The 24,264-nt window shown below is 45.2% G+C and overlaps 1 protein-coding gene across 5 annotated transcripts in view; it reads left to right on the top strand.

Moving 5' to 3' along the window:
• Positions 1-24,264, top strand: part of NPHP4 (nephrocystin 4) — a 127,636-nt gene that overhangs the window by 23,690 nt on the left and 79,682 nt on the right. For all 5 annotated transcript variants that reach the window (XM_082398689.1, XM_082398690.1, XM_082398691.1 and 2 more), the window contains exons 6-8: positions 12,124-12,260; positions 14,380-14,561; positions 15,268-15,394. In XM_082398689.1, the coding sequence (XP_082254815.1) occupies positions 12,124-12,260; positions 14,380-14,561; positions 15,268-15,394 (446 nt within the window). The remainder of the gene's footprint in view (positions 1-12,123; positions 12,261-14,379; positions 14,562-15,267; positions 15,395-24,264) is intronic.

Here is a 24,264-nt window from a genome sequence, read left to right on the forward strand (position 1 = left end):
CTCTATGTCGAGCATCGGCGTGCCAGCTCTGTGCCGTGCGGGGCAGTCCCGGGGCCAGCCCGCCCTGCCGGACCCCCCAGCTCGCTGACTCCAGCCCCGGCTTCGTCATCTGTTAAACCCGAGCTCGGCAGCGCTGTCCGCAGAACTGACTTGCCCGTCTGCCCCGTGGCGGCCTCCCCTAGCTTGGTGTGTCCCCCCGGCCCTCTACTTACCTACCTGAGGTGGTTCCCCAGCCCCGACCTGCCGGTGCCGCATCTCAACAAACAACATCGAGGTCCCGGGTGGGGCCCCGCACCCCAAGCCTGAGCACCTCGTGTAGCGGTGGGGTTCTGCCCCCGGGCTTCCCAGGCTGTGCTGACGGCCTGCCCTCCCCGGGTCTGGGAGCGTGGCTTCTAGATTCCCGGATAGTGACCGCGGTCCCCTGCGGAGAGGGAGTGAGGGGCACAGGGCTTCCCGCTGCCGCTGTGAGCCGGGTGCTGGTGCTCCTGCAGCTTAGACTCTGGTCCTTGGCGCCCTCTTAGGCCGAGGACAGCTTAAAATGACAGAATCAATCTTTATTCCGTGAATTCGGTAAGACTAAAAGTTTTCCCTTCCAATCTCACTCCCAGAGAAAACCACTGCTAATAGCTCGGTGTATGCCTTTTATATACTAGTTTAGTCATTGATTCATTCACTTACTTGTTGATGACTCAACACGTATTTGTAGAGTAGATCCTCTGCGTGGCAGGCCCCGTGCTGGGGCTGAGGGTGCAGCCCTGTATTCCCAGTGGAGCATCAGGGCATCTTTCCCGGGTGCAGGTACGTGAGGGCCAACCTCACAGTCTAACCACGGTCCTCACGGGCAGTAGGAGGTGTTTCAGAGTATGTGTGGACCGGCGCAAGCTCATTTCCACTCCTGCCTAAATCGTACCTCAATTTCGCTTGCACTCTGTTGCCTCTGTTGCCGTGTTCTCTCTGTCTTGTGAGGTGCATTCTGGCGAATGAAATACCCTCGGCAGGAGAGCCATGTCCCCGGGAGGCTGGGGTCCGCGGGTGGGGGGACGTCGTTAGGGCCTAGCGGGGAGCTCCTTGGGCATCTCGGGTGTTTCCAAGCGCTTCCCTGAAGGATGTCGCTAGGGAGGGGTTCTGGCGGTCCCCCTTTTCTCTGCAGTGCGTTCAGGGGTCTCAGAAGAAGATAGATCGTCGTGCAGTAGGGTTTGTCTTCCCACGGGAGCAGTGCTGTTGCTGGGAGTTGCAGCCCCGTCCAGAGACCTGGCAACAGATGGGTGAAAGCTTGACCCAGTTACAGAGCACGAGGGTTAGCAGTCGCCACCTCCGGGAGGTCAGCTCTGCTGAGGCCCCTTGCGTCTGTCCTGGCTGCTGACGCTGGTCGGTTGAATGACTGAATGACAGTGTCAGATGGCAAAGCTGCGCTTTGTGGGCGCTTCTGGAATGCTGGGGAAGAGCCCTGAGGCCGGCGGTGGTGCGCCGGCTCTGCTCCTGGCCCCGTGGGATGGCTCCAAGCCTCTGCTGTGGCCGGTCTCCTCTGTAAAATGGGGACATTATGAGGACCTGCCCAGAGAGGGACACAGGGAGGGTCCGGCGAGCGTGAGCGGCTGTTCTTTGGTCAGGCAAGTTCTGCCTTGGGTTGAGCCAGAAGGCTTCTCCGACGTGGCCACCCTGTGGCTGCCGCAGGACGTCTGGGAGGTGGGATCTGTCTCCCGTGCGAGGGCCCTTCAGGGCCGTTCTTTCTTCAGTCGTGGCTTCTGGAAGCTCGCAGAGCGGGTCCCCGGCCAAGCCAGGCTTGGAACTGGGCGCCTTGCGCTGGGAAAGGCGTCGGTTCTGGGTTTTCCTTCTGCTTCTACGGCGGCCTGCAGACGGGGGTCTGGCTGGTGGCTCTTCTCTCTGTTCCAGTGCCTGTTGACCACGGAGTGGCCTCTGGCTTGGGGGCCACGCAGACCCTCTGAGGGAGCAGCCCCCGGGGGAGGGCACTCATTTCCCACTCGCGCTTCTCTGGAAACAGGACTTGACGTGGGGGCAAGGTGAGCAGGTAACATGTCGGGGTGTCCCTTTGGGGTCGGGTGATTTTGCTGCTCAGCACGGGACTGTTGGGGAGAGGGTGCCGGGTGCAGCCCGTGTGTCCTTCCCTGTGTGTTCAGTGGGCGCCCCCAGGCTGCTCTCTGCCCCAGAGATGAGAGAATGGGGTGTCCCGGGGGTCCCGGCTCCCTGGGCTGAGTGATGGAAGCCCAGGTGGGGGGCAGGGTGAGATGGTCCCGACAGCGTCAAGGCCTGCATTGACGTGTGTGTGTGGGTCCTGAGTGTGGGGTGGGGGGAGGTAGGGGGGGGTCTCACCAGGAGTACAGGGAGCTCAGGGGCCGCGGCCACCTCCCTCTGGGGGAGGGGCGTGGCCGCCTTACCTGGATCCCCCTCCCCCCGCCCCTCTCCCCCATGACTGCCCACAGAGCCCTGGACCACTTGAGTCTGAACACCTGTTTTGACCAAGAGTTTAATTGCGATCAAGAGGAGGGGGATTGTTTGGTAACCAGCAAACGAGCCTGTCTGGGCTTTAAAGCAGCGAGCAGAGTCATGCAGCTCAGGGTCATGGAAAAAGGCAGCAGTCTTGTGTTAAAAATGCTGAAATCACTGGAGGAGGATTGCAGACACATGAATTAACTTGCAGAATGCAAATATTATGGAGTCTGCAAAAATAAGGGGGTGACAAGCGTCCTTCACGTGTCCCTCCCACTTCCCTCTGCTCCGTCTCTGCACACTCACCTCCTGCTGCTCTGGGTCCTGCCAGCGTCGCTCCCTGAAATCCTGCAGAGACAATCTGTACCGCTTCCTGTCAGTGGAGGCCCCGGGTTCCTGCGCCTTGCTGCAGGAGGTGGACCTTCGCCCTGCCCTCCTCCCCTCCCCCCCGCTTCTCTCTCTGACGGAGGCTCCCAGTTCAGGATGTGCTTCGGACACTCGCTTGACCATTTCATGAAAGGTTGCAGTTTATATATTTCTGCACTTAAAAAAAATCGTGCTAAAATAGACGTGTCATAAAATGTACTCTTTTAACTGTTTTTCAACGTGCATTCAGTAGCATTAAGTACGTTCACATCCTTGAGCAACCCTCCATCTCCAGAACGTTTTCCTCCTGCAGAACAAGACTCCGCACCCACGAAGCACTAACTCCCCATCCCCCGCCCCCCAGCCCCTGGCAGCCTCCATTCTCCTTTCCATCTCAGAATTTGACTAATTTAAGTACCTCAGATAAATGGAATTATCCAGTACTTGTCTTTTTGTGACTGGCTTATCTCTCACGCAGCATAATGTCTACAACGTTCATCCATGTTGTAACATATGCCAGAATTTCCTTCCTTTTTTAAGGTTGAATGATATTCTGTTGTGTGGATGGACCACATTTTGTTTGTCTGTCCATCTGTTGATGGATACTGGGTTGTTTCCACTTTTTGGCTACTTGAATGATGATACCTGCACTTTTTTTTTTTTAAACAGCTTTATTGGAGTATAATTGCTTTACAATGGTGTGTTAGTTTCTGCTTTATAACAAAGTGAATCAGTTATACATATACATATGTTCCCATATCTCTTCCCTCTTGCATCTCCCTCCCTCCCACCCTCCCTATCCACCCCCTCTAGGTGTTCACAAAGCACCGAGCTGATCTCCCTGTGCTATGCGGCTGCTTCCCACTAGCTATCTGTTTTACATTTGGTAGTGTATATATATCCATGCCACTCTCTCACCCTGTCACATCTTACCCCTCCCCCTCCCCATATCCTCAAGTCCATTCTCTAGTAAGTCTGTGTCTTTATTCCCATCTTGCCACTAGGATACCTGCACTTTTAATTGGGTCTGATTCATCAACTGACCTGCTTTAAACAATTAAAAAATGATGAAAGGAATACATAAACTTTCTCAGAAGTATCAATCAAACCTAGTGCGTATTTGTGATAGGGAAGGTACAGAAAGCCACAAAGAGGGAAATAAAATAATCTGTGATTACTGCCTACAGATATACATGCATAGGCCACCATCAAAAAGTCTATAAATAATAAATGCTGGAGAGGGTGTGGAGAAAAGGGAACCCTCCTACACTGTTCGTGGGAATGTAAATTGATACAGCCACTATGGAGGACAGTATGGAGGTTCCTTAAAAAAATAAAAATAGAGTTACTGTATGATCCTGCAATCCTACTACTGGTCGTATATCCAGAAAAGATGGAAACTCTATTTCGAAAAGATACATGCACCCCAAGGTTCATAGCAGCACTATTTACAATAGCCAAGACATGGAAGCACCCTAAATGTTCATTGACAGGGGAGTGGATAAAGAAGATGTGGCACATATATACAATGGAATATTACTCAGCCATAGAAAAGAATGAAATAATGTCATGTGCAGCAACATGGATGGACCTAGAGATTATCATACTAAGTGAAGTCAGAGAAAGACAAATATCATGATATCACTTATCTGTGGAATCTGAAAAAATATACAAAGGAACCTATTTGCAAAAAAGAAATAGACTCACAGACTTCAAAAACAAACCTATGATTACCAAAGGGCAAAGGGGGGGAGGGATAAATTGGGAATTTGGGATTGACATATAGACACTACTATATGTAAAATAAACAACAAGGACCTACTGTATAGCACAGGAAACTATATTCAATATCTTGTAATTATCTATAATGGAAAAGAATCTGAAAAAGAATATCTATCTATCTATCTATATATCTGAGTCACTTTGCTGTACACCTGAAACATTATATATCAATCATACTTCAATTAAAAAAAAGAAAAACAAGAACAGAGCAACTACTCCAAAAAAATGATATACATGTATACATGTAAATGCATATATTTTAAATAAAATTGTCATAAAATGGACTAATAATACACAGTTTTATATGTTGTTTTTTTCACCTACAATATCATGATTACTTTTTGATTATTAAATAATCTTTGAGAATATGATTTTTTTCTCATTTTATCTGGATGAGCCATAGATTATTTAAATTCTCCTATTATTGAACATCTGGTGGTTTCTTATTTTTGTCTGTTATAAATAATGTTCTAATGAGTATTCCTGCAAATAAAGCTTGCTTCCATCTTTGATATCTTGCTAAATAGATTCAAAAGTGGCATTACTGGGGCAGAAGGTGGATATGGACATTTTTAAGGCTCTTGACACACACAAAGTTAGAGAAAATTGCCTCTTAGCTGTACTGATTTATAACCTTTCAGCAAGGTAGAGTGTTCCTTTCACCACAGTTTCATCAGCATTGAGTCTTTTTCTTTTTTAACATCTTTATTGGAGTATAATTGCTTTACAATGTTGTGTTAGTTTCTGCTGTATAGCGAAGTGAATCAGCTATATGCATACGTATATCCCCATATCCCCTCCCGCTTGTGTCTCCCTTCCACCCTCCTTATCCCACCCCTCTAGGTAGTTGCAAAGCACGGAGCTGATCTCCCTGTGCTATGCAGCTGCTTCCCACTAGCTAGCTATTTTACATTTGGTAGTGTATATATGTCAGTGTTACTCTCTCACTTCGTCCCAGCTTACCCTTTCCCCTCCCCGTGTCCTCAAGTCCATTCTCTACATCTGTGTCTTTTTTCCTGTCCTGCCCCTAGGTTCATCCGAAACTTTTTTTTTTTTTTAGATTCCATATATATGTGTTAGCATACAGTATTTGTTTTTCTCTTTCTGACTTCCCTCTGTATGACAGACTCTAGGTCCATCCTCCTCACTACAAATAACTCAATTTCATTTCTTTTTATGGCTGAGTAATATTCCATTGTATATATGTGCCACATCTTCTTTATCCATTCATCTGTTGATGGACACGTAGGTTGCTTCCACGTCCTGGCTATTGTAAATAGTGCTGCAATGAACACTGTGGTACATGACTCTTTTTGAATTATGTTTTTTTCAGGGTATATGCCCAGTAGTGGGATTGCTGGGTCGTATGGTAGTTCTATTTTTAGTTTTTTAAGGAACCTCCATACTGTTCTCCATAGTGGCTGTATTAATTTACATTCCCACCACCAGTGCAAGAGGGTTCCCTTTTCTCCACACCCTCTCCAGCATTTACTGTTTGTAGATTTTTTGATGATGGCCATTCTCATGGGTGTGAGGTGATACCTCGTTGTAGTTTTGATTTGCATTTCTCTAATGATTAGTGATGTTGAGCATCTTTTCACGTGTTTGTTGGCAATCTGCATATCTTCTTTGGAGAAATATCTATTTGGGTGTTCTGCCCATATTTGGATTGGGTTGTTTGTTTTTTTGATATTGAGCTGCATGAGCTGCTTGTATATTTTGGAGATTAATCCTTTGTCAGTTGCTTCGTTTGCAAATATTTTCTCCAGTTCTGAGGGTTGTCATTTAGTCTTTTATATGGTTTCCTTTGCTGTGCAAAAGCTTTTAAGTTTCATTAGGTCCCACTTGTTTATTTTTGGTTTTATTTCCGTTTCTCTAGGAGGTGGGTCAAAAAGGATATTGCTGTGATTTATGTCATAGAGTGTTCTGCCTATATTTTCCTCTAAGAGTTTTATAGTGTCTGGCCTTACATTTAGGTCTTTAATCCATTTTGAGTTTATTTTTGTGTATGGTGTTAGGAAGTGTTCTAATTTCATTCTTTTACATGTAGCTGTCCAGTTTTCCCAGCACCACTTATTGACGAGGCTGTCTTTTCTCCATTGTGTACTCTTGCCTCCTTTATCAAAGGTAAGGTGACCATATGTGTGTGGGTTTATCTCTGGGCTTTCTATCCCATTCCATTGATCTGTATTTCTGTTTCTGCGCCAGTATCACACTGTCTTGACTACTGTAGCTTTGTAGTATAGTATGAAGTGCAGGAGCCTGATTACTCCAGCTCCATTTTTCTTTCTCAAGATTGCTTTGGCTATTTGGGGTCTTTTGTGTTTCCATACAAATTGTGAAATTTTTTGTTCTAGTTCTGTGAAAAATGCCATTGGTAGTTTGATAGGGATTGCATTGCATCTCTAGATTGCTTTGGGTGGTATAGTCATTTTCACAATGTTGATTCTTCAAATCTAAGAACATGGTATATCTCTCCATCTGTTTGTATCATCTTTAATTTCTTTCAACAGTGTCTTATAGTTTTTTGCATACAAGTCTTTTGTCTCCTTAGGTAGGTTTATTCCTAGGTATTTTATTCTTTTTGTTGCAATGGTAAATGGGAGTGTTTCCTTAATTTCTCGTTCAGATTTTTCTTCATTAGTGTATAGGAATGCAAGAGATTTGTGTGCATTAATTTTGTATCCTGCTACTCTACCAAATTCACTGATTAGCTCTAGTAGTTTTCTGGTGGCACCTTTAGGATTTTCTATGTATAGTATCATGTCATCTGCAAACAGTGACAGTTTTACTTCTTTTCCGATTTGTATTCCTTTTATTTCTTTTTCTCCTCTGACTGCTGTGGCTAAAACTTGCAAAATTATGTTGAATAATAGTGGTGAGGGTCGGCAACCTTGTCTTGTTCCTGATCTTAGAGGAAATGGTTTCAGTTTTTCACCATTGAAAACGATGTTTGCTGTGCGTTTGTCGTATATGGCCTTTATTGTGTTGAGGTAGGTTCCCTCTATGCCTACTTTCTGGAGAGTTTTTATCATAAATGGGTGTTGAATTTTGTCAAAAGCTTTTTCTGCATCCATTGAGATTATCATATGGTTTTTAATCCTTCAATTTGTTAATATGGTGTATCACATTCACTGATTTGCATATATTGAACAATCCTTGCATCCCTGGGGTAAACCCCACTTGACCATGGTGTATGCTCCTTTTAATGTGCTGTTGGATTCTGTTTGCTAGTATTTTGTTGAGGATTTTTGCATCTATATTCATCAGAGATATTGGCCTGTAGTTTTCTTTTTTTGTGACATCTTTGTCTGGTTTTGGTATCAGGGTGATGGTAGCCTCATAGAATGAGTTTAGGAGTGTTCCTCCCTCTGCTATATTTTGGAAGAGTTTGAGAAGGATAGGTGTTAGCTCTTCTCTAAATGTTTGATAGAATTCACCTGTGAAGCCATCTGGTCCTGGGATTTTATTTGTTGGAAGGTTTTTAATCACAGTTTCAATTTCAGTGCTTGTGATTGGTCTGTTTATTTTTTCTATTTCTTCCTGGTTCAGTCTTGGAAGGTTGTGTTTTTCTAAGAATTTGTCCATTTCTTCCAGGTTGTCCATTTTATTGGCATATAGTTGCTTGTAGTAATCTCTCATGATCCTTTGTATTTCTTCAGTGTCAGTTGTTACTTCTCCTTTTTCATTTCTAATTCTGTTGATTTGAGTCCTCTCCCTTTTTTTCTTGATGAGTCTGGCTAATGGTTTATCAATTTTGTTTATCTTCTCAAAGAACCAGCTTTTAGTTTTATTGATCTTTGCTATTGTTTCCTTCATTTCTTTTTCATTTATTTCTGATCTGATCTTTATAATTTCTTTCCTTCTGCTAACTTTGGGGTTTTTCTATTCTTCTTTCCCTAATTGCTTTAGGTGTAAGGTTAGGTTGTTTATTTGAGATTTTTTCTTGTTTCCTGAGGTAGGATTGTATTGCTATAAACTTCCCTCTTGAACTGCTTTTGCTGCATCCCACAGGTTTTGGGTCTTCGTGTTTTCATTGTCATTTGTTTCTAGGTATTTTTTGATTTTCTCTTTGATTTCTTCAGTGATTTCTTGGTTATTTAGTAGCATATTGTTTAGCCTCCATGCATTTGTATTTTTTACATTTTTTTTCCTGTAATTGATATCTAGTCTCGTAGCGTTGTGGTCGGAAAAGATACTTCATACGATTTCAATTTTCTTAAATTTACCAAGGCTTGATTTGTGACCCAAGATATGGTCTATCCTGGAGAATGTTCCATGAATACTTGAGAAGAAAGTGTATTCTGTTGTTTTTGGATGGAATGTCCTATAAATATCAATTAAGTCCATCTTGTTTAATGTGTCATTTAAAGCTTGTGTTTTCTTATTTATTTTCATTTTGGATGATCTGTCCATTGGTGAAAGTGGGGTGTTAAAGTCCCCTATTATGATTGTGTTACTGTCGATTTCCCCTTTTATGTCTGTTAGCATTTGCCTTAGGTATTGATTTGCTCCTATGTTGGGTGCATAAATATTTACAGTTGTTATATCTTCTTCTTGGATTGATCCCTTGATCATTATGTAGTGTCCTTCTTTGTCTCTTTTAATAGTCTTTATTTTAAAGTCTATTTTGTCTGATATGAGAATTGCTACTCCAGCTTTCTTTTGGTTTCCCTTTGCATGGAATATCTTTTTCCATCCCCTCACTTTCAGTCTGTATGTGTCCCTAGGTCTGAAGTGGGTCTCTTATAAACAGCATATGTACGGGTCTTGTTTTTGTATCCATTCAGCCAGTCTATGTCTTTTGGTTGGAGCATTTAATCCATTTACATTTAAGGTAATTATCAATATGTATGTTCCTATTACCATTATCTTAATTGGTTTGGGCTTGTTTTTGTTTGTCCTTTTCTTCTCTTGTGTTTCCCACTTAGAGAAGTTCCTTTAGCATTTGTTGTAGAGCTGGTTTGGTGGTGCTGAATTCTCTTAGCTTTTGCTTGTCTGTAAAGCTTTTGATTTCTCTGTCGAATCTGAATGAGATCCTTGCTAGATAGAGTATTCTTGGCTTTGATTCTTTTCTTTCATCACTTTAAATATATCATGCCACTCCCTTCTGGCTTGCAGAGTTTCTGCTGAGAAATCAGCTGTTAACCTTATGGGAGTTCCCTTGTATGTTATTTGTTGTTTTTCTCTTGTTGCTTTTAATAATTTTTCTTTGTCTTTAATTTTTGTCAGTTTGATTACTGTGTGTCTTGGCGTGTTTCTCTCGTTTTATCCTGTATGGTACTCTCTGTGCTTCCTGGACTTGATTGACTACTTCCTTTCCCATGTTAGGGAAGTTTTCCATTATAATCTCTTGAAATATTTTCTCAGACCCTTTCTTTTTCTCTTCTTCTTTTGGGACCCCTATAATTCAAATATTGATGCATTTAATGTTGTCCCAGAGGTCTCTGAGACTGTCCTCAATTCGTTTCATTCTTTTTTCTTTATTCTGCTCCGTGGCAGTAATTTGCACCATTTTATCTTCCCGCTCACATATCCATTCTTCTGCCTCAGTTATTCTGCTATTGATTCCTTCTAGAGTTTTTTTTTTTTTTAAATTTATTTATTTTTGGATGCGTTGGGTCTTTGTTGCTGTGTGCAGGCTTTCTCTAGTTGTGGCGAGCGGGGGTTACTCTTTTTTGAGGTGCACGGGCTTCTCATTGAGGTGGCTTCTCTTGTTTTGGAGCGTGGGCTCTAGGTGCGTGGGCTTCGGCAGTTGTGGCTCGCAGGCTCTAGAGCGCAGGCTCAGTAGTTGTGGTGCACGGGCTTTGTTGCTCCGCGGCATGTGGGATCTTCCCAGACCAGGGCTCAAACCCATGTCGCCTGCATTGGCAGGTGGATTCTTAACCACTGTGCCACCAGGGAAGCCCTCTAGAGTATTTTTAATTTCAGTTATTGTGTTGTTTATCACTGTTTGCTTGCTCTTTAGTTCTTCTAGATCCTTGTTAAATGTTTCATGTATTTTCTCCATTCTGTTTCTGAGATTTTGGATCATTTTTACTATCACTACCCTGAATTCTTTTTCAGGTAGGTTGCCTATTTCTTCTTCATTTATTTGGTCTTGTATTTTTTAAGCTTGCTCCTTTGTCTGTAACATTTTTTTTGTCGTTTCATTTTTTTTTTTTTTTGATGGGTCGGGCTGTATTCCTGTCTTACTGGTTGTTTGGCCTGAGATGTCCAGCACTGGAGTTTGCAGGCTGTTGGATAGAGCCAGGTTTTGGTGCTGAGATGAGGACCTCCGTGAGGCCTCACTCCAACTGATATTCCCTGGGGTCTGAGGTTCTCTGTTAGTCCAGCGGTTTGGACTTGGAGCTCCCACTACAGGAGCTCGGGCCCGACCTCTGGCCTGGGAACCAAGATCCCGCAAGCTTTATGGCATGGTAAAAAAAAAAAGAAAGAAAGAAAGAAAAAAAAGAGCAGTACAATATCAAAGAATAAAAAACAACATAAAGTTAGAAAGATAAAAAATATATTAGGAAAAATAAAACTATAATTGAAACAACCGGTCACTGGGTGTTCCTCCTGTCCCCTAGGTGTCTGTGGTCCCCCACTGGTGCCTGGTGGGTGCCCTAGTTGTGAGGAGACGCGAATTCGCATCCTCCTAGTACGGCACCTTGACTCCGCCCCCCAGCATTGAGTCTTATGTCAATTTTTTTTTAAGTTTAAAATTGGCTTTCAAAATCGAAGACTTTGTACGTAAATATTTAAATAATCATAAAAATTTAGGAAGAGACAGACAGGACCAGAACCAGAAAGATGACACTGATGGGGACGTAAGGGACACACCCCTGGGCGTGTGTTTGCTGGGGAGCAGCTGGCTTTGCCTTCTTCCTCCTGTGTCACCTTTGCTCCAGAGCCCATGGAGAATCCTCTCCAAATGGGCGTGATGCTCTCCTCTCGTGGCCGCGGCCGGGTTTCCATGTACCTGCTTGGTGCGGGCGCTGGGCTGGGTGCAGGGGCCGCTGTCCCCTTCTGTCCTCACGGAGCTCACAGTCCAGGGGTGCTTCTTGATCGGGGTGGGACTTCCCTCGTGGTGCCAGCCCAGCCTGAGTTTCTGCTCGTTGCCGTGCCATGCTCACGCCTATGCCTGCGTGTTTCCACATGGTTCAGGGTAAACCTAATGAAACGAGAAATGACATAGTGGGCTGCGCCCTTGCTGGATAGGAAGTCATGATAAAGGGAAGCCGAGTGCAGGGGACAGATGTCACTCTGACTCAGGCTGTCTGTGTGCCCTGGATGCCCGGATTAGGGGATTTGTTCCTGGAGATGGTTTGGGGTAGAATTTGGACCGAAAATGAAATTTGCGCTTGTTTGATCTGTTTGGTGTCTGGGCTTGGACTGAGGTGGGCTCTGGCTGTGAGTCCTGTCTGAGTGATGCCCATGCCGCCTTCTCTGTGCTTGGCCTGCGGCCTGGACCCCCCGTGGGTGAGAGGACCCTCCGGTGGTTTTGTTTCTGCGGGTCATCCCTCTGAGCCTCTCGTTGTGCAGGGGACGCCCTCCGGAAGCCTCGCCTTCAGAAGTCTCTCACGTGGTACCTGGACGATTTATTCTTCACGCTGTATCCCTCCCTGGAGAAGTTTGAGGAGGAGCTTCTGGAACTTGTGATCAGCGATCACTTCCGGGAGGTACAGTCTTGGGTCGGGGAAGTTAGTCTGAACAGTGCAGGTGGAAACGGCAGGCGGAGCTGGGGAGCTCCCGGCCTCTCAAGCCCCCAGGTGGGTGGTCCAGCCCCTGGTGACACCTGTGGTCCTGTCTTTCGTCTCTTTGTGGCTGAAGAGGGACACTAGCCCATTGTCTTTATTTAAAAAAATTTTTTTTAATTTTTACTTTTTGGCTGGGTCACGTGGCATGTGGGATGCGGGATCTTAGTTCCCCAACCAGGGATCGAACCCAGGCCCCCTGCATTGGAAGAGCGGAGTCTTAACCACTGGACCACCAGGGAAGTCCCACTAGCCCGTTGTCTTAACTTTGATATTGACGAGGGTGCTGTTATCCTGAGACATTAATTAGCATTCACGTCGATGTAACTTAATCAGTCCTCAATTAAAAGTAAATTAAATCACCAAATGAGCATAGGAAAACCTGTGAAATAATCCACATTTACAAGGGACATGTTGAGGATATTTCCAAGGAGACGACTAGGGATCTCAGCCACTTCGCCCCATCGAAGCACTTTACTGTGAGCGGTGCTCCCCCTGACGCTGCTCAGTGTTGCCTGTGTGACGCCGTCCTGCAGCCTCCGCACCGTCATGCCTCGTCCCCACATGGCCCACTTTCCTGCATGTTCTTCGTCTGGATCCGTGCACCACCCCTCTCAGGTTTCATGTCTCAGTGCAGACCTGTTGCCCTGGGGGGCCCCCCTGCCCAAGCCGCAGGCAGCGTCCCCCTTCCTCCCCGCCAGGCGCGCTCTCTGGCGCATCACCCGGCTTCGTCTCTCTGGGTGCTTGGCCCTCGCGGAGAGCACCTGGTTTCCTTCCTGTTTACGGGTGGATTCTCGGTCCCTCTCTGGAGTATTTGCACCAGGAGGACAGGGACTTGGTTTGCTTTACCGCTGCACCTGATGTGCCTAAAACGGTCGGCACATAGTAGGTCTTTAACATGTATTTGTGAGAATGAATGATGCAGTCAGTGGGTGCCCGTCCTCGTAGTCTGTGAAGTTAGCAAATTACTGACACCCCCCCCCCCCACACACACAGACACGAATGTGTGTACACGCACGAATAAGATGGTCTTTTCTTTTGCTCTCTTCCTGTTCTTGAAAATGTTGTTCCACGTAATGTAGTCTCATGTGAAACAGAAACACGAAGCAGAGAAGAGGATTGAAATAGCATCATACATTTTCTTGGCGTAGTTCCTGCTCTTTTCTTATTGCTCAGAAAAGATTGTCTGAGGGTAGAAAGATGCTTAAGAGTATCATTGTTGAATTTTATATATTCCCATAAAGATCACTTTATTATGTGTTTTTACTCTCTTTGTATTTTTGTTCCCATCCAACCGGCAGATACTCCGTTATCACCTTCGTTTTATTTTCATTACTTAGAGACTAATGGGCTGAATTTACGTCTGTTCAGCATGATTAATGGGCAATGAAGAAAACTCGAAAATTCAGGGATCATTTTGCAACAATCACATAATTTAATAAACAATAATAGCCTGGAGGAATATCCTTGCTCATTTGTTAGGGCGCCTGTACGTTTTTTTTGTTAAGATGAAAACACTTTAATATCCAGGGATCACTTTGGGGCAGACTTACTGTCTAAATATGCCCACTCTTCCTGCGGCCCTGTCTGCCCCAAGTCTCAGGTGTCTGAGCTGGGGGAGGGCAGAGGTGTTGAAGCTCGCTGTGTTCCGCCTCTGTCAGCGCCTGCCCTGGACTCCGGGACCTCCCACTTCTTGGAGCCCCAGGTACTCTTGGAGGTGCTAGGGCCCCTGGTTGCTGCGTCTGGAGAATTGTAGCTCAACCTTGGAAACCCGGAGCGAGAGTTAGCTGATTCAGGCATCCTAAGGGATGTATTGCTCTACAAGATGATGCTACGTGAGAAATCCCCAAAGTACCTAGAAAATGCCCTAAGGCCAGTCTGCTCTGATTGGATGGTGCTTCGCTAAGCTCCATCTGGTCTGGAATGTCTGAAACCTCTGTTCTAGTTTCTTGTCTCTGCTGGGGCTCTCTGCTGGGAGCTTTTCTGGCGAGCTCCCTCCCCCCTCCGCACTGACCTCATTCTGTGCCATGTGTGCTTTTCCCAGGCGGGCAGCCCGCTGGACAGCGGTGCCCTGGAGATCTTGGAGCGGCGCCTGTGCGTGGGCGTGCACAACGGGCTGGGCTTCGTGCAGAGGCCACAGGTGGTGGTGCTGGTGCCAGAGCCGGAGGTGGCCTTGACGCACTCTGCCAGCTTCAGCCGGAAAGTTGGCGCCTCTTCGAAGGCCAGGTATTTCCCCCGGGGTCCCAGGTCGTGGCCTGCGTGGAGTTAGGAGGTGCGGGTGGGCACCTGACCAGGGATCAGAGTGAAAGGCAGTTGTTCTTACACGTGAGGTGTGCGCTCATCCACCTGGGTTCTTCCCCGGTGCCTTTGATTCCTCTTGCTTAGTCGTCCCTATCAGGAGCAGACCTCAGTGTTGTGAGGTTGGAAAGATCCTGGTTTTTGTGCCACGACGGGTTTTGGAGTTAGCATTACAGATGCTTCCAGCTGTGGAGCCCTGGCATGAATTCCTCCAGACGCGCCCTGTGATCCCTTTCTCACGTGACACAGAACCAGAGGGCAGTAAGTTCTGCCGCTCTGTTCAGCCCTGTGCTTCTCAAGTCACAATCAGAGACATCGCCTAGGGGTTCCATATGTGAAGCTGGACGGAAGCCGGCCTTGGAGGGGGCACCTCCCTGGAGACCTTCCATCCTCCTGATACCGGTGCTGGCAGTTTGGGAAAGTGCTGATTGCAGCACCTAAGAAAGGCTCTGCTTTGGGAAATTACCTTGATGGCCAAACACCCAGAAGAGCTCAGTGCCATTGCTTGGGGGACTCACTGTACCAGACTGTAGCAGCAGCGCCCGGTGCTGCGGCGCCCGAGCTGACGGTGGGGTGGGGTGCCGGGCCGCAGGAGCACCGCCTGACACGCCCCCTCTGTGTGTTCTCGGCCCAGATCTGGAAACCACACTCTGGTCTTGAGAAGCCGCCTCCAGCTCCCTGAGATGGTCTGTCACCCCGCGTTCACCATCGTCTTTCAGCTGGAGTACGTGTTTAACAGCCCTTCCGGAGCGGACGGCAAGGTAAGAACCATCAGCTTGTTTCGTGTGCCGCCTGGCGACGGGCTCCACGCACGCAGAATAAGCGTAGTCACCATTAATTTTTCTTCCGTTAAAAGCAGTTTAATTATTATTAACAATACGGATAACAAGCGTGGAATATGAGTCTAGAAAACACTTGTTCCAAGTGATAGCTTTGTTCTAATCATTTCCCATCTTTATGGTAATAGTACATACATTCTGCTGGCAGACGGTATAAACAGTTCAATAGGCATCATGCATCATAATATCATTAATTCATAATTATTGAATCAATAATTATTTTGAAAAAATGAGACCATTTTAATGCATTTTTCAAATGATACTAAGTGTAGTAAAGCTTAAATCTGCACAAGAAATGAATGTTTTCTTAGAGCGGACTTTGTATGTGCCCACATCAGAACCAAGAGTAAGAATTTATAGGATTCAGTTGGAAGAAATGTAACAAAGAGACATCATTTACATCATTGATGCAGATTTTTTGGAAAACCCAAGTCATGCTATTCTTAAGATTCAGATTTTTGTTTGAAAAAGCAAATATCAATTTAACAAGTAAATTAAAAATAAAAAAAGGCCAACAAGACACCTTCTGTGGTGGTCAGTCTGCCTGCATCACCGTGCGGCTGAGGGGAGAACAGGGGGCTGAGAGCGGTCGTGGGGGGCCTTTGGAAGGAGAATGGGGTGTCGGCACAACTGCTGTGTTAGTTCCTGATCTCCTCTGGTAGCAGTGAACTGACCTCTCTGATGTCCGTACCTCGTCGTGTAATTCAGAGTCCTAATCAGGTGAACAGACCCAGAGGCAGGTATTCTGAGTATAGCCGAACGAATGATCCCCGTTGTTCTCACAAAGCTCGTGTTCCCAGCTCTGCTTTTCTTTCTTTGTTACCAGAAATTTCAGCTAAAATGCAACTGTATGCAGATATGCTTGTCTGCCCGGGGCAGGCACTCCGGGCCTGGGGTGGAGCTTTACCAGGAGGGAGGGGCTTCTGGGGCTTCCCCATCCTGGGGGGAAGTTCTCAGGCTCAGGTGCAACATCCCTGGTGCTGCCACGGGGCGTGGGCAGGGGGTCGGTACAGAGGGAGCCCCTGAGGAGCAGCGGGCCTGGCTCTCCACTCATTTACATTTAGATTGTGTCCCCTCGAGAACGGTAATTACAATTCGCTTGTGATTATAAAGCCTGTGTCCTGAAACCTTTATGCCTTACCCGACACTTGACTGCTATTTTTTAACTCTTCACTGAAATGCTTACCCGCTGGCAGGTGGATCCGCCGCACGCCGTTGCTTGTGGAGCTCTTGGAATGTGGCTTGAAATAGCTCATCAGTTCTTTTTGATGTGGAGGTTTATCTTAACATGGAATATTGGATTCCGTTTTACTGTCATCAAGTGTACTTTCTTCAGTGTAATCTGGGGAGGAAATGTTCCTGTGTCTGAACTGATTTTCCGCACAAATTACTTGCTGCATGGAACGGTGAGGATGGGTTAGCATTCCGGGGGTGAAAGCCGAATCAGGCGTTCCCACCACAACCAGACTTAGATGTACAGGAGAAAACAAGCCTGATGCTGTCGACGTGGGCTGTCGCTCCTTCCCCCAGGAGTGTCCCAGGAGGGGACGCGGCCCACAGGGCCTCCTGCAAGGTCAGGGCTCGGCCTTGGAGGGACGGGTCGCAGCTGGCATGCTCCTGCTTCCCTTTGCAGTGCATTATGGAGTGTGTCTTCGGGTGCATTCAGCCTGCAAATTCCTTTCTCCCTTTTCTTTCCTTTTAAAAAACTCTATATGATGGACATTCCAAGTGTAAACAAAATAAGCCCCAAGGAGCTTCAGCAGTTATCCACTGTGTGGACAGTCTTGTTTTGTCCATACCCTCTTGCACAACCCATTTTGGTTCATTTTGAAGCGAATTCCAGTCATAATTGCATCTGTTTTGATTATTGTAAACATTTCGGCATGTACATTCTTTTCTTTAAGACCTTTTTAATTATAGAGAATTTCAAATATAAAGATAGAAGCGTACGATAAACCCAATGAATGTTCCCATCGCCAGTCTCAGAAGTTATCAGCTCATGGCCAGCCTTGTCTCTGCCTTTCTTTCCTGTCCAGATTCCTCCCAGATTATTCTAGAGCAAATCCTAGACCCCGTGTCATTTCCTCTGTGGACAGTGCAGTAGGTCTTTCCAAAAGATGGGGGTAAAACTTCCCTGCAATACCATCGTCACACCTCAAAAACTAAAACAAAGTTCTCGGTATCATCAGGCACCCAGCCTGCCTGGGTGTATGTTTTAAGTATTTTCCTTAATCAGAAATAGACCTTTGTGAGACTGTTCACTTTCAAGTGTTTATCTAGATCAGCGAGAGGCCACCTGGGCTAATAGTGCCTCCAGTTTATACCCAGTCACCTGAGTCTCAGAGGATTTTTTTGGTCCTGAGTATTTTGGTAGTCATTAGACACAAACTAGAAAAAAGTTTTGAGAAGACACACCCCTTGTTTGTAATCTCTTAACCAGAACCACTAAAGCCTTTGTGATTTGTCTTCGGGTTAACTGTTCTCTTGATCCAGACAACGTACCTTCTAGAAACTTGAGTCCATGGGGACAATGCACCCACGGCAGATGGCCCGTTTTGAAATGCCGTGAGCTTTGCAAGTGTGGCTTCCAGAAATGTTTGCTGTTTGAATAAAGCTGATAAAGCAGACTGCCTAGAACATAAGAGTGATGTGGAAAGAAGGTAGCTGTAAAAATAACTAGACCCAGTGTCCTTTGCTGCGTTTTTATGTCAGAATAAGTGTAGATCGCCACGGGGCTGCCAGGGGTCAAATGAGCTCTTTTCTGGGGAGTGACATAGCAAAATAACCCTCTCCCACATCTCTGGGAGGTAAAACTCTAATTTATTTATATATTTGCTAGTATTCTTTGAACAAAACAAGTTCATATAACAGAGATTTGAGTACTTAACATAGGAATCATGCCTGGATTTACTCTGAAAATTACAAAAATTTAAACTTCCTAGAACTTGGAAATACAGATGTCTTGAGGGTTCTCTGGAGAGCTTTCAAAATAACCCGGCCTTGGACCCTGGAGCGAGGTCCGTGTCCCGACTGAGTCACCTTGCAGCTGTACGCACGTTGCAGCCATACGTCTCGCTGTGCTGCAGCTTGAGGCTGTCACCATCCGGGTCCCCCCAGAGCGGGCAGGACCTGCTGAGTGTCCGACTGTCTGCTTAGGTGGAGGTTGCTAAAGAAGAGGGAATTGGTGCAGAGTCTTCTATTTTGTCCTGAATGTTGGGTTTCCCTTATGGTTTTAAGAAAGATAACAACTCAATTTTTAAAAATTGTTTTTTTTTAATTTGTCTTTTTCAAAAAAGTATTTTTTCATTGAGAAATTCACATAACCTAATATGATTTTTAAAGTGTCCAATTCAGTGGTTTTCTGACTTTTTTTTTTAAATGCCTTTTTTTCTTGTGGGAAAATACACATAAAATTTACCATCTTAACCATTTTAAAGTGTACAGTCAGTGGTATTAAGTACGTTCACATTGTTGTACAACCATCACCACCATCCATCCCCATAACTCTTTTCATCTTGTAAAACTGAAGCTCTGTGCCCATTAAACAAACTCCCCATTCTCCCCTCCTGCTAGCCCTTGGGAACCATGATTCTACTTTCTGTCTTTATGATTTTGACTATTCTAAGTACCACATGTAAGTAGAATCATACAGTATTTGTCCTTTTGTGACTGACTTATTTCACTTGTATAAGTCTTCAAGGTTCATCCATGTTGTAGCATATCGTAGAATTTCCTTCCTTCTTAAGGCTGAATAATATTCCATTGCATGGATAGACCGCACTTGGGTTGCTTCCATGTTTTAGCTATTGAGAACAATGCTACTGTGACCATGGGTGTACAAGTATCTCTTTGAGACCTGCCTTCAATACTTTTTGTGTATATACCCAAAAGTGGAATTACTGGATCATATGGTAATTCTATTTTTAACTTTTGAGGGGGTACCATTCTGTTGTCCACAGTGGCTACACCATTTTACATTCCCACCAACAGTCCACGTCCTTGCCAATGCTCACTGCTTTCTATTTTTTAGATAGGAGCCATCCTAATGGGTGTGAAGTAGTCTCTCATTGTACTTTTGTATTTGCATTTACCTAGCGATTAGTGATGTTGACCATCTTTTCATATGCTTGTTGGCCATTTGTGTGTCTTATCTGGAGAAATGTCTAGGTTTTTTGCCAGTTTTTTATTGGGTTGTGGAGTTTTCTGCATATTTTGCATATCAATCCTTTATCAGACATACGATTTGCAAATATTTTCTCCCATTCTGTGGTTTCCCTTTTTACTCTGTTGATATTCATTTCACTTCCAGCCTGTATGTGTCTTTGGTTCTCAGGTGGGTCTCTTATAGACAGTGTATAGTTGGATCATGTGTTTTTATCCATTCTGCCAGTCTCTGTCTTTTGATTGGAGAGTTTAATCCATTTACATTTAAAGTAATTTATGATAAGGAAGGACTTACTTCTGTCATTGTGTTATTTATTTCTATGTGCTTTACAGTTTTTTTTTTTTTTTGGTCCCTGCATTACTGTTTTCTTTTGCGTTTGGTTGATTTTCTTTGAAGTGAAATGTTTAAAGTCCTTTCTCATTTCCTCTTGTGTATATTCTATAGCTCAGTTCTTTGTGGTTATGGGGACTACATTTAGCATGCAGAAGTTATAACACTAATTTGAATTTGTACCACCTTAATTTCAATAACATACAAAAACTCTGTTCATTTGTAGCACCATCTCCCACCCTTTCGGTTGTTGATGCCACAGTATTACATCTTTATACATTGTGTGCCCAAAACATAAAATAATAATGCTTTTCAATGTGTTATTCTCTTAAATTATGTAGAAAACAAGATATGGAGTTACAAACCAAAGTTGTAGTAGCTTTTACACTAATAATTTGTTTTTGTCCTTTATATGTATTAGTGTTTTAAATCATGTAGACAACAAAAAGAGCAGTAACAAGCCATTGTTTCAATAATATTAGCTTTTATAATTGTCCATATATTTACCTTCATTGAGATCTTTTTTTTTCCATATGGCTTTGAGTTACTGTCTAGTGTCCTTCCATTTCACGCTGCAGGACTCCCTTGAGCATTTCTTGCAAGCAGGTCTAGTGATAATGAACTCCTTCAGCTTTTGTTTATCTAAGTATGTCTTAATTTCTCCCTCACTTTTTAAAAAAAATTTATTTATTATTTATTTATTATTTATTTTTGGCTGTGTTGGGTCTTCGTTTCTGGGCGAGGGCTTTCTCTAGCTGCGGCAAGCGGGGGCCACTCTTCATCGTGATGCGCGGGCCTCTCACTATCGCGGCCTCTCTTGTTGCGGAGCACAGGCTCCAGACGCACAGGCTCAGTAGCTGTGGCTCACGGGCCCAGCTGCTCCGCGGCATGTGGGATCCTCCCAGACCAGGGCTCGAACCTGTGTCCCCTGCACTGACAGGCAGATTCCCAACCATTGCGCCACCAGGGAAGCCCTCTCCCTCACTTTTGAAGGAGAGTTTTGCCAGATATAGGATCCTTGGTTGACAGTTTTGTTTTCCTTTTAGCACTTTGGTATGCTGGCTCACTGTCTCTGGCCTCAAGTTTCTGATGAGAAATGTGCTGATAATCTTATTGAGGATCCCTTGTATGTGACAGTTTGCTTCTCTCCTTGCTTTCAATTTTTGCTCTTTGTCTTTTGAAAGTTTGATTACAGTGTATCTCAGTGTGGATCTCTTCAGGTTCATTGAGCTTCTTGGATGTTTATATTCATGTCTTTCATCAAATTTGGGAGGTTTTCAGCCATTATTTCTTCAGATACTCTCTCTGCCCCTTTCTCTCGCTTGTCTCCTGGGACTCCCATGATGTGTATATTGGTCCAGTTTATAGTGTCCCATAGGTCCCTTAAGTTCTTTCTGCTTTTTTTTCAATTTTTTTTCTTTTTCAGACTCAGTAATTACCATTTTTCTATCTTCAAGTTCATTGATTCTTTCTTCTGCATGTTCACATCTGCCTTTGGATCCCTCCAGTGAATTTTTCTTTTTTGGTTATTGTAATTTTCAGTTCCAGAATTTCTTTTTAGGTTTTCTGTCTCTTTATTGATATTTCCATTTTGTTCATACAGAGTTTTTGTGATTTTCTCCACATCTTCCTTTAGTTCTTTGAGCATCTTTAAGACAGTAGTTTTAAGGCCTTTGTCTAGTATATCTACCATTAGGTCGTTTTCAGGGACAGTTTCTGTTGATTTATTTTTTCCTTTGAATGGGCCATACTTTTCTGTTTCTTTGTATGCCTTGTGCTTCTGTTTTTGTTGCTAAACACTGGACATTTGGGTCTAATAATGTGGCAACTCTGGAAATCAGATCTGCCCATACCCCAGGGTTTGCTCTTTTTTATTATTATCCTTTTTTTTTTTTTGGATTGCTATGGGCTTTCTGTGTGCTGAGGATCATCCAGAGGTATAAACTTAAGTTCTTCTCAGGTCTTTTCTGGGCCTGTGCCTTTCCCTGGGCATGCATGGTCACTTTCTAATTTTCCACATACGTGCAGTTGTTTTTCAATGTCTGAGTCTTTAATGTCTGGCTCCCAAAAGAGGAAAAAGAAAAAGGAAGGTGGAAAAGGCTCTGAGCCTTCAAATCCTCTGCAGCTGGAGGGAAGGTGCAACAACACTAGTGCATTCCCCTTTCCTGTACCTCTGTGATCAGAAGCAGCAATCAGAGCATAGATGGGTGGGTTAGGGAGGGTGGGAGGGAGATGTAAGAGGGAGGGGATATGGGATGTATGTATACACATAGCTGATTCACTTTGTTACACAGCAGAAACTAACACCATAACTAAACCAATTATACTTCAACAAAGATGTTAAAAAAAAATCAGAGCATGAATACCCAATCTTTAGAGGAGGGGGTCTTTTTTCCCACCCTGGTTCCCACAAGCTATGCACAGTCTGTCCCAGGAACATGGGCACAGCTGCCTGCCCCCTGGTTGGGGTGGGGGTGGGGAGCTGCTGCTGGGCTAAGAGTTGAATTTGCCCCCAGTTGACCACAACTTACTGTCCAGTTCTTCCCCTGGAGGTTGCAAGCCTTCAGTAGTCTCCCGAGTTCCAAAATAATTACACCAGACAGTCCTGCCAGAGCAGGTGTTGTCCAGTGGGGAGAGATTCCTGGTGTCTCCTGCTCCGCCTTCTTTGCAGGATCCTCTCCTGACTGACCTTTTGAAGTAAGTTTCTCTTTGTGTCCATCACTTCTTTGGTTTAGCTCAATTCTACCCAGTCCCAAATCTCATAAATTATGGGTCTTCATCGTGGTTTGGTTCTGCCCCAGGAGTGTAAGGTGTGCTGCATCTAACATCTCTGACTTTAGTGCATCGTTCGGTATTTCTCACCCAAGGTGGAACAACTCACCTTTAATTCAGTGATATGAGCCCGGTAACGCTGCCTTGGGCGGAGCTGCCTCTCATTTCCCCATTGGTGGTGTTTCCGTGGAGAGAATGAGGAAACGGCTTCCACTCCAGGCCCAAATGAGATGCTGGGATGGCAGCCCTGCCCCGCTTGTTTGTGGTTCTTTCTGCCCTGTTGACTTACAGGTCTCTGGTTAAACGTGGAGCTGGTGTTCCTCTTTTATTTCTTCTGGAGATAAGACTGGTGACAGTAGGCTGTCACAGGTGAAAGTGCTCCTGTAATTGTCCCCTCCTTCTAACACCTTCTAACACTTGTCAGGTTTTCACTTTGGGAACCAGCTGAAGGTTCCTTGCTCAAGTCGATTCCTCACAGGGCTTCAGGAAATGATCTGGAGGAATCCCCCGTCCGTTATTAATTTGGTGATTGCTCAGGATATTGGTATGCGATGCACAGAAGCTTCCGTATTCTGCGGCATCCTTCCTTTTCTCTTGCAGCACCCGACCCGTAATCTCTGCTTTCCTGCTCAGGCAGTGTGCTTAGTTGGGGGGGGGGTGCATCTTACATCCTGTAGAATCAGAAAAAGGCCGATGCCTCCCGCTCCTGGAAGCGAGGCAGGCGGAGTCATTCTGGGTGCAGGTGACGAAGAGCCTGTATAACTGCCGGACTTCCAGGGGCCACTTCTTTGGTGCAAATGCACGTCTCTGTAGGCGTGTGAATTGAGACTCTTATGGTTACTAGAAACAGAAACTCGGTTCAGTCCAGCTTAAGCAACAGAAAGCGACGCTCTTGGCTCTTAGATCTGGCGAGTCGAGGAAGGGTCTGGTCTCAGGCACTTCAGGGGCTCACATGATTGTTTTGTTCTTGAAGTAAAGCTTACCTTTGGTGACCTGTACAGGTCTACGCTTACTTCTGTGAGTTCTGACTAGTATCACCTGTGTCTCCCCCACCGCTTCCAAGGTGCAGAACCTCTCTACTCTTCCAGAAGTCCGCTCCTGTCCCTCGCAGGCAGTTTCCACCCCCTGTCAGCAATTGCTGGCTTGGTTTTTATCTTTAGAAATGTCATTAATTTTCTGTGACTGCTTACCAAATTACCACAAATTTGATAGGGTAAAACAATGGATATGTATTCTCTCATAGTTCTGGAGACCAGAAGTCTGGAGTCAGTATCACTGGGCTGGAAACAAGGTGTGGGCAGGGCTGTGCTCCCTCTGGAGGCCACAGGGGAGGCTCCTTCCTGCCTCTTCCAGCTTCGGGGGCTGCCGGCACTCCTTGGCTGTGGCCCCATCCCTCCACTCTTGCAGGCCTGCATCGTCACGTCTCTGCCGCTCCATGTTGGCACGGCCCGCTCCTCGGTGTGTGTCTCAAACCCCCCTCTGCCTCCCTCTAATAAGGACACTCGTGACTGCATTTAGGGCCAGT

This window comes from Balaenoptera borealis, assembly GCF_965194805.1.
Source record: "Balaenoptera borealis genome assembly, chromosome: 1".
Classification (NCBI taxonomy): Eukaryota; Metazoa; Chordata; class Mammalia; order Artiodactyla; family Balaenopteridae; genus Balaenoptera; species Balaenoptera borealis.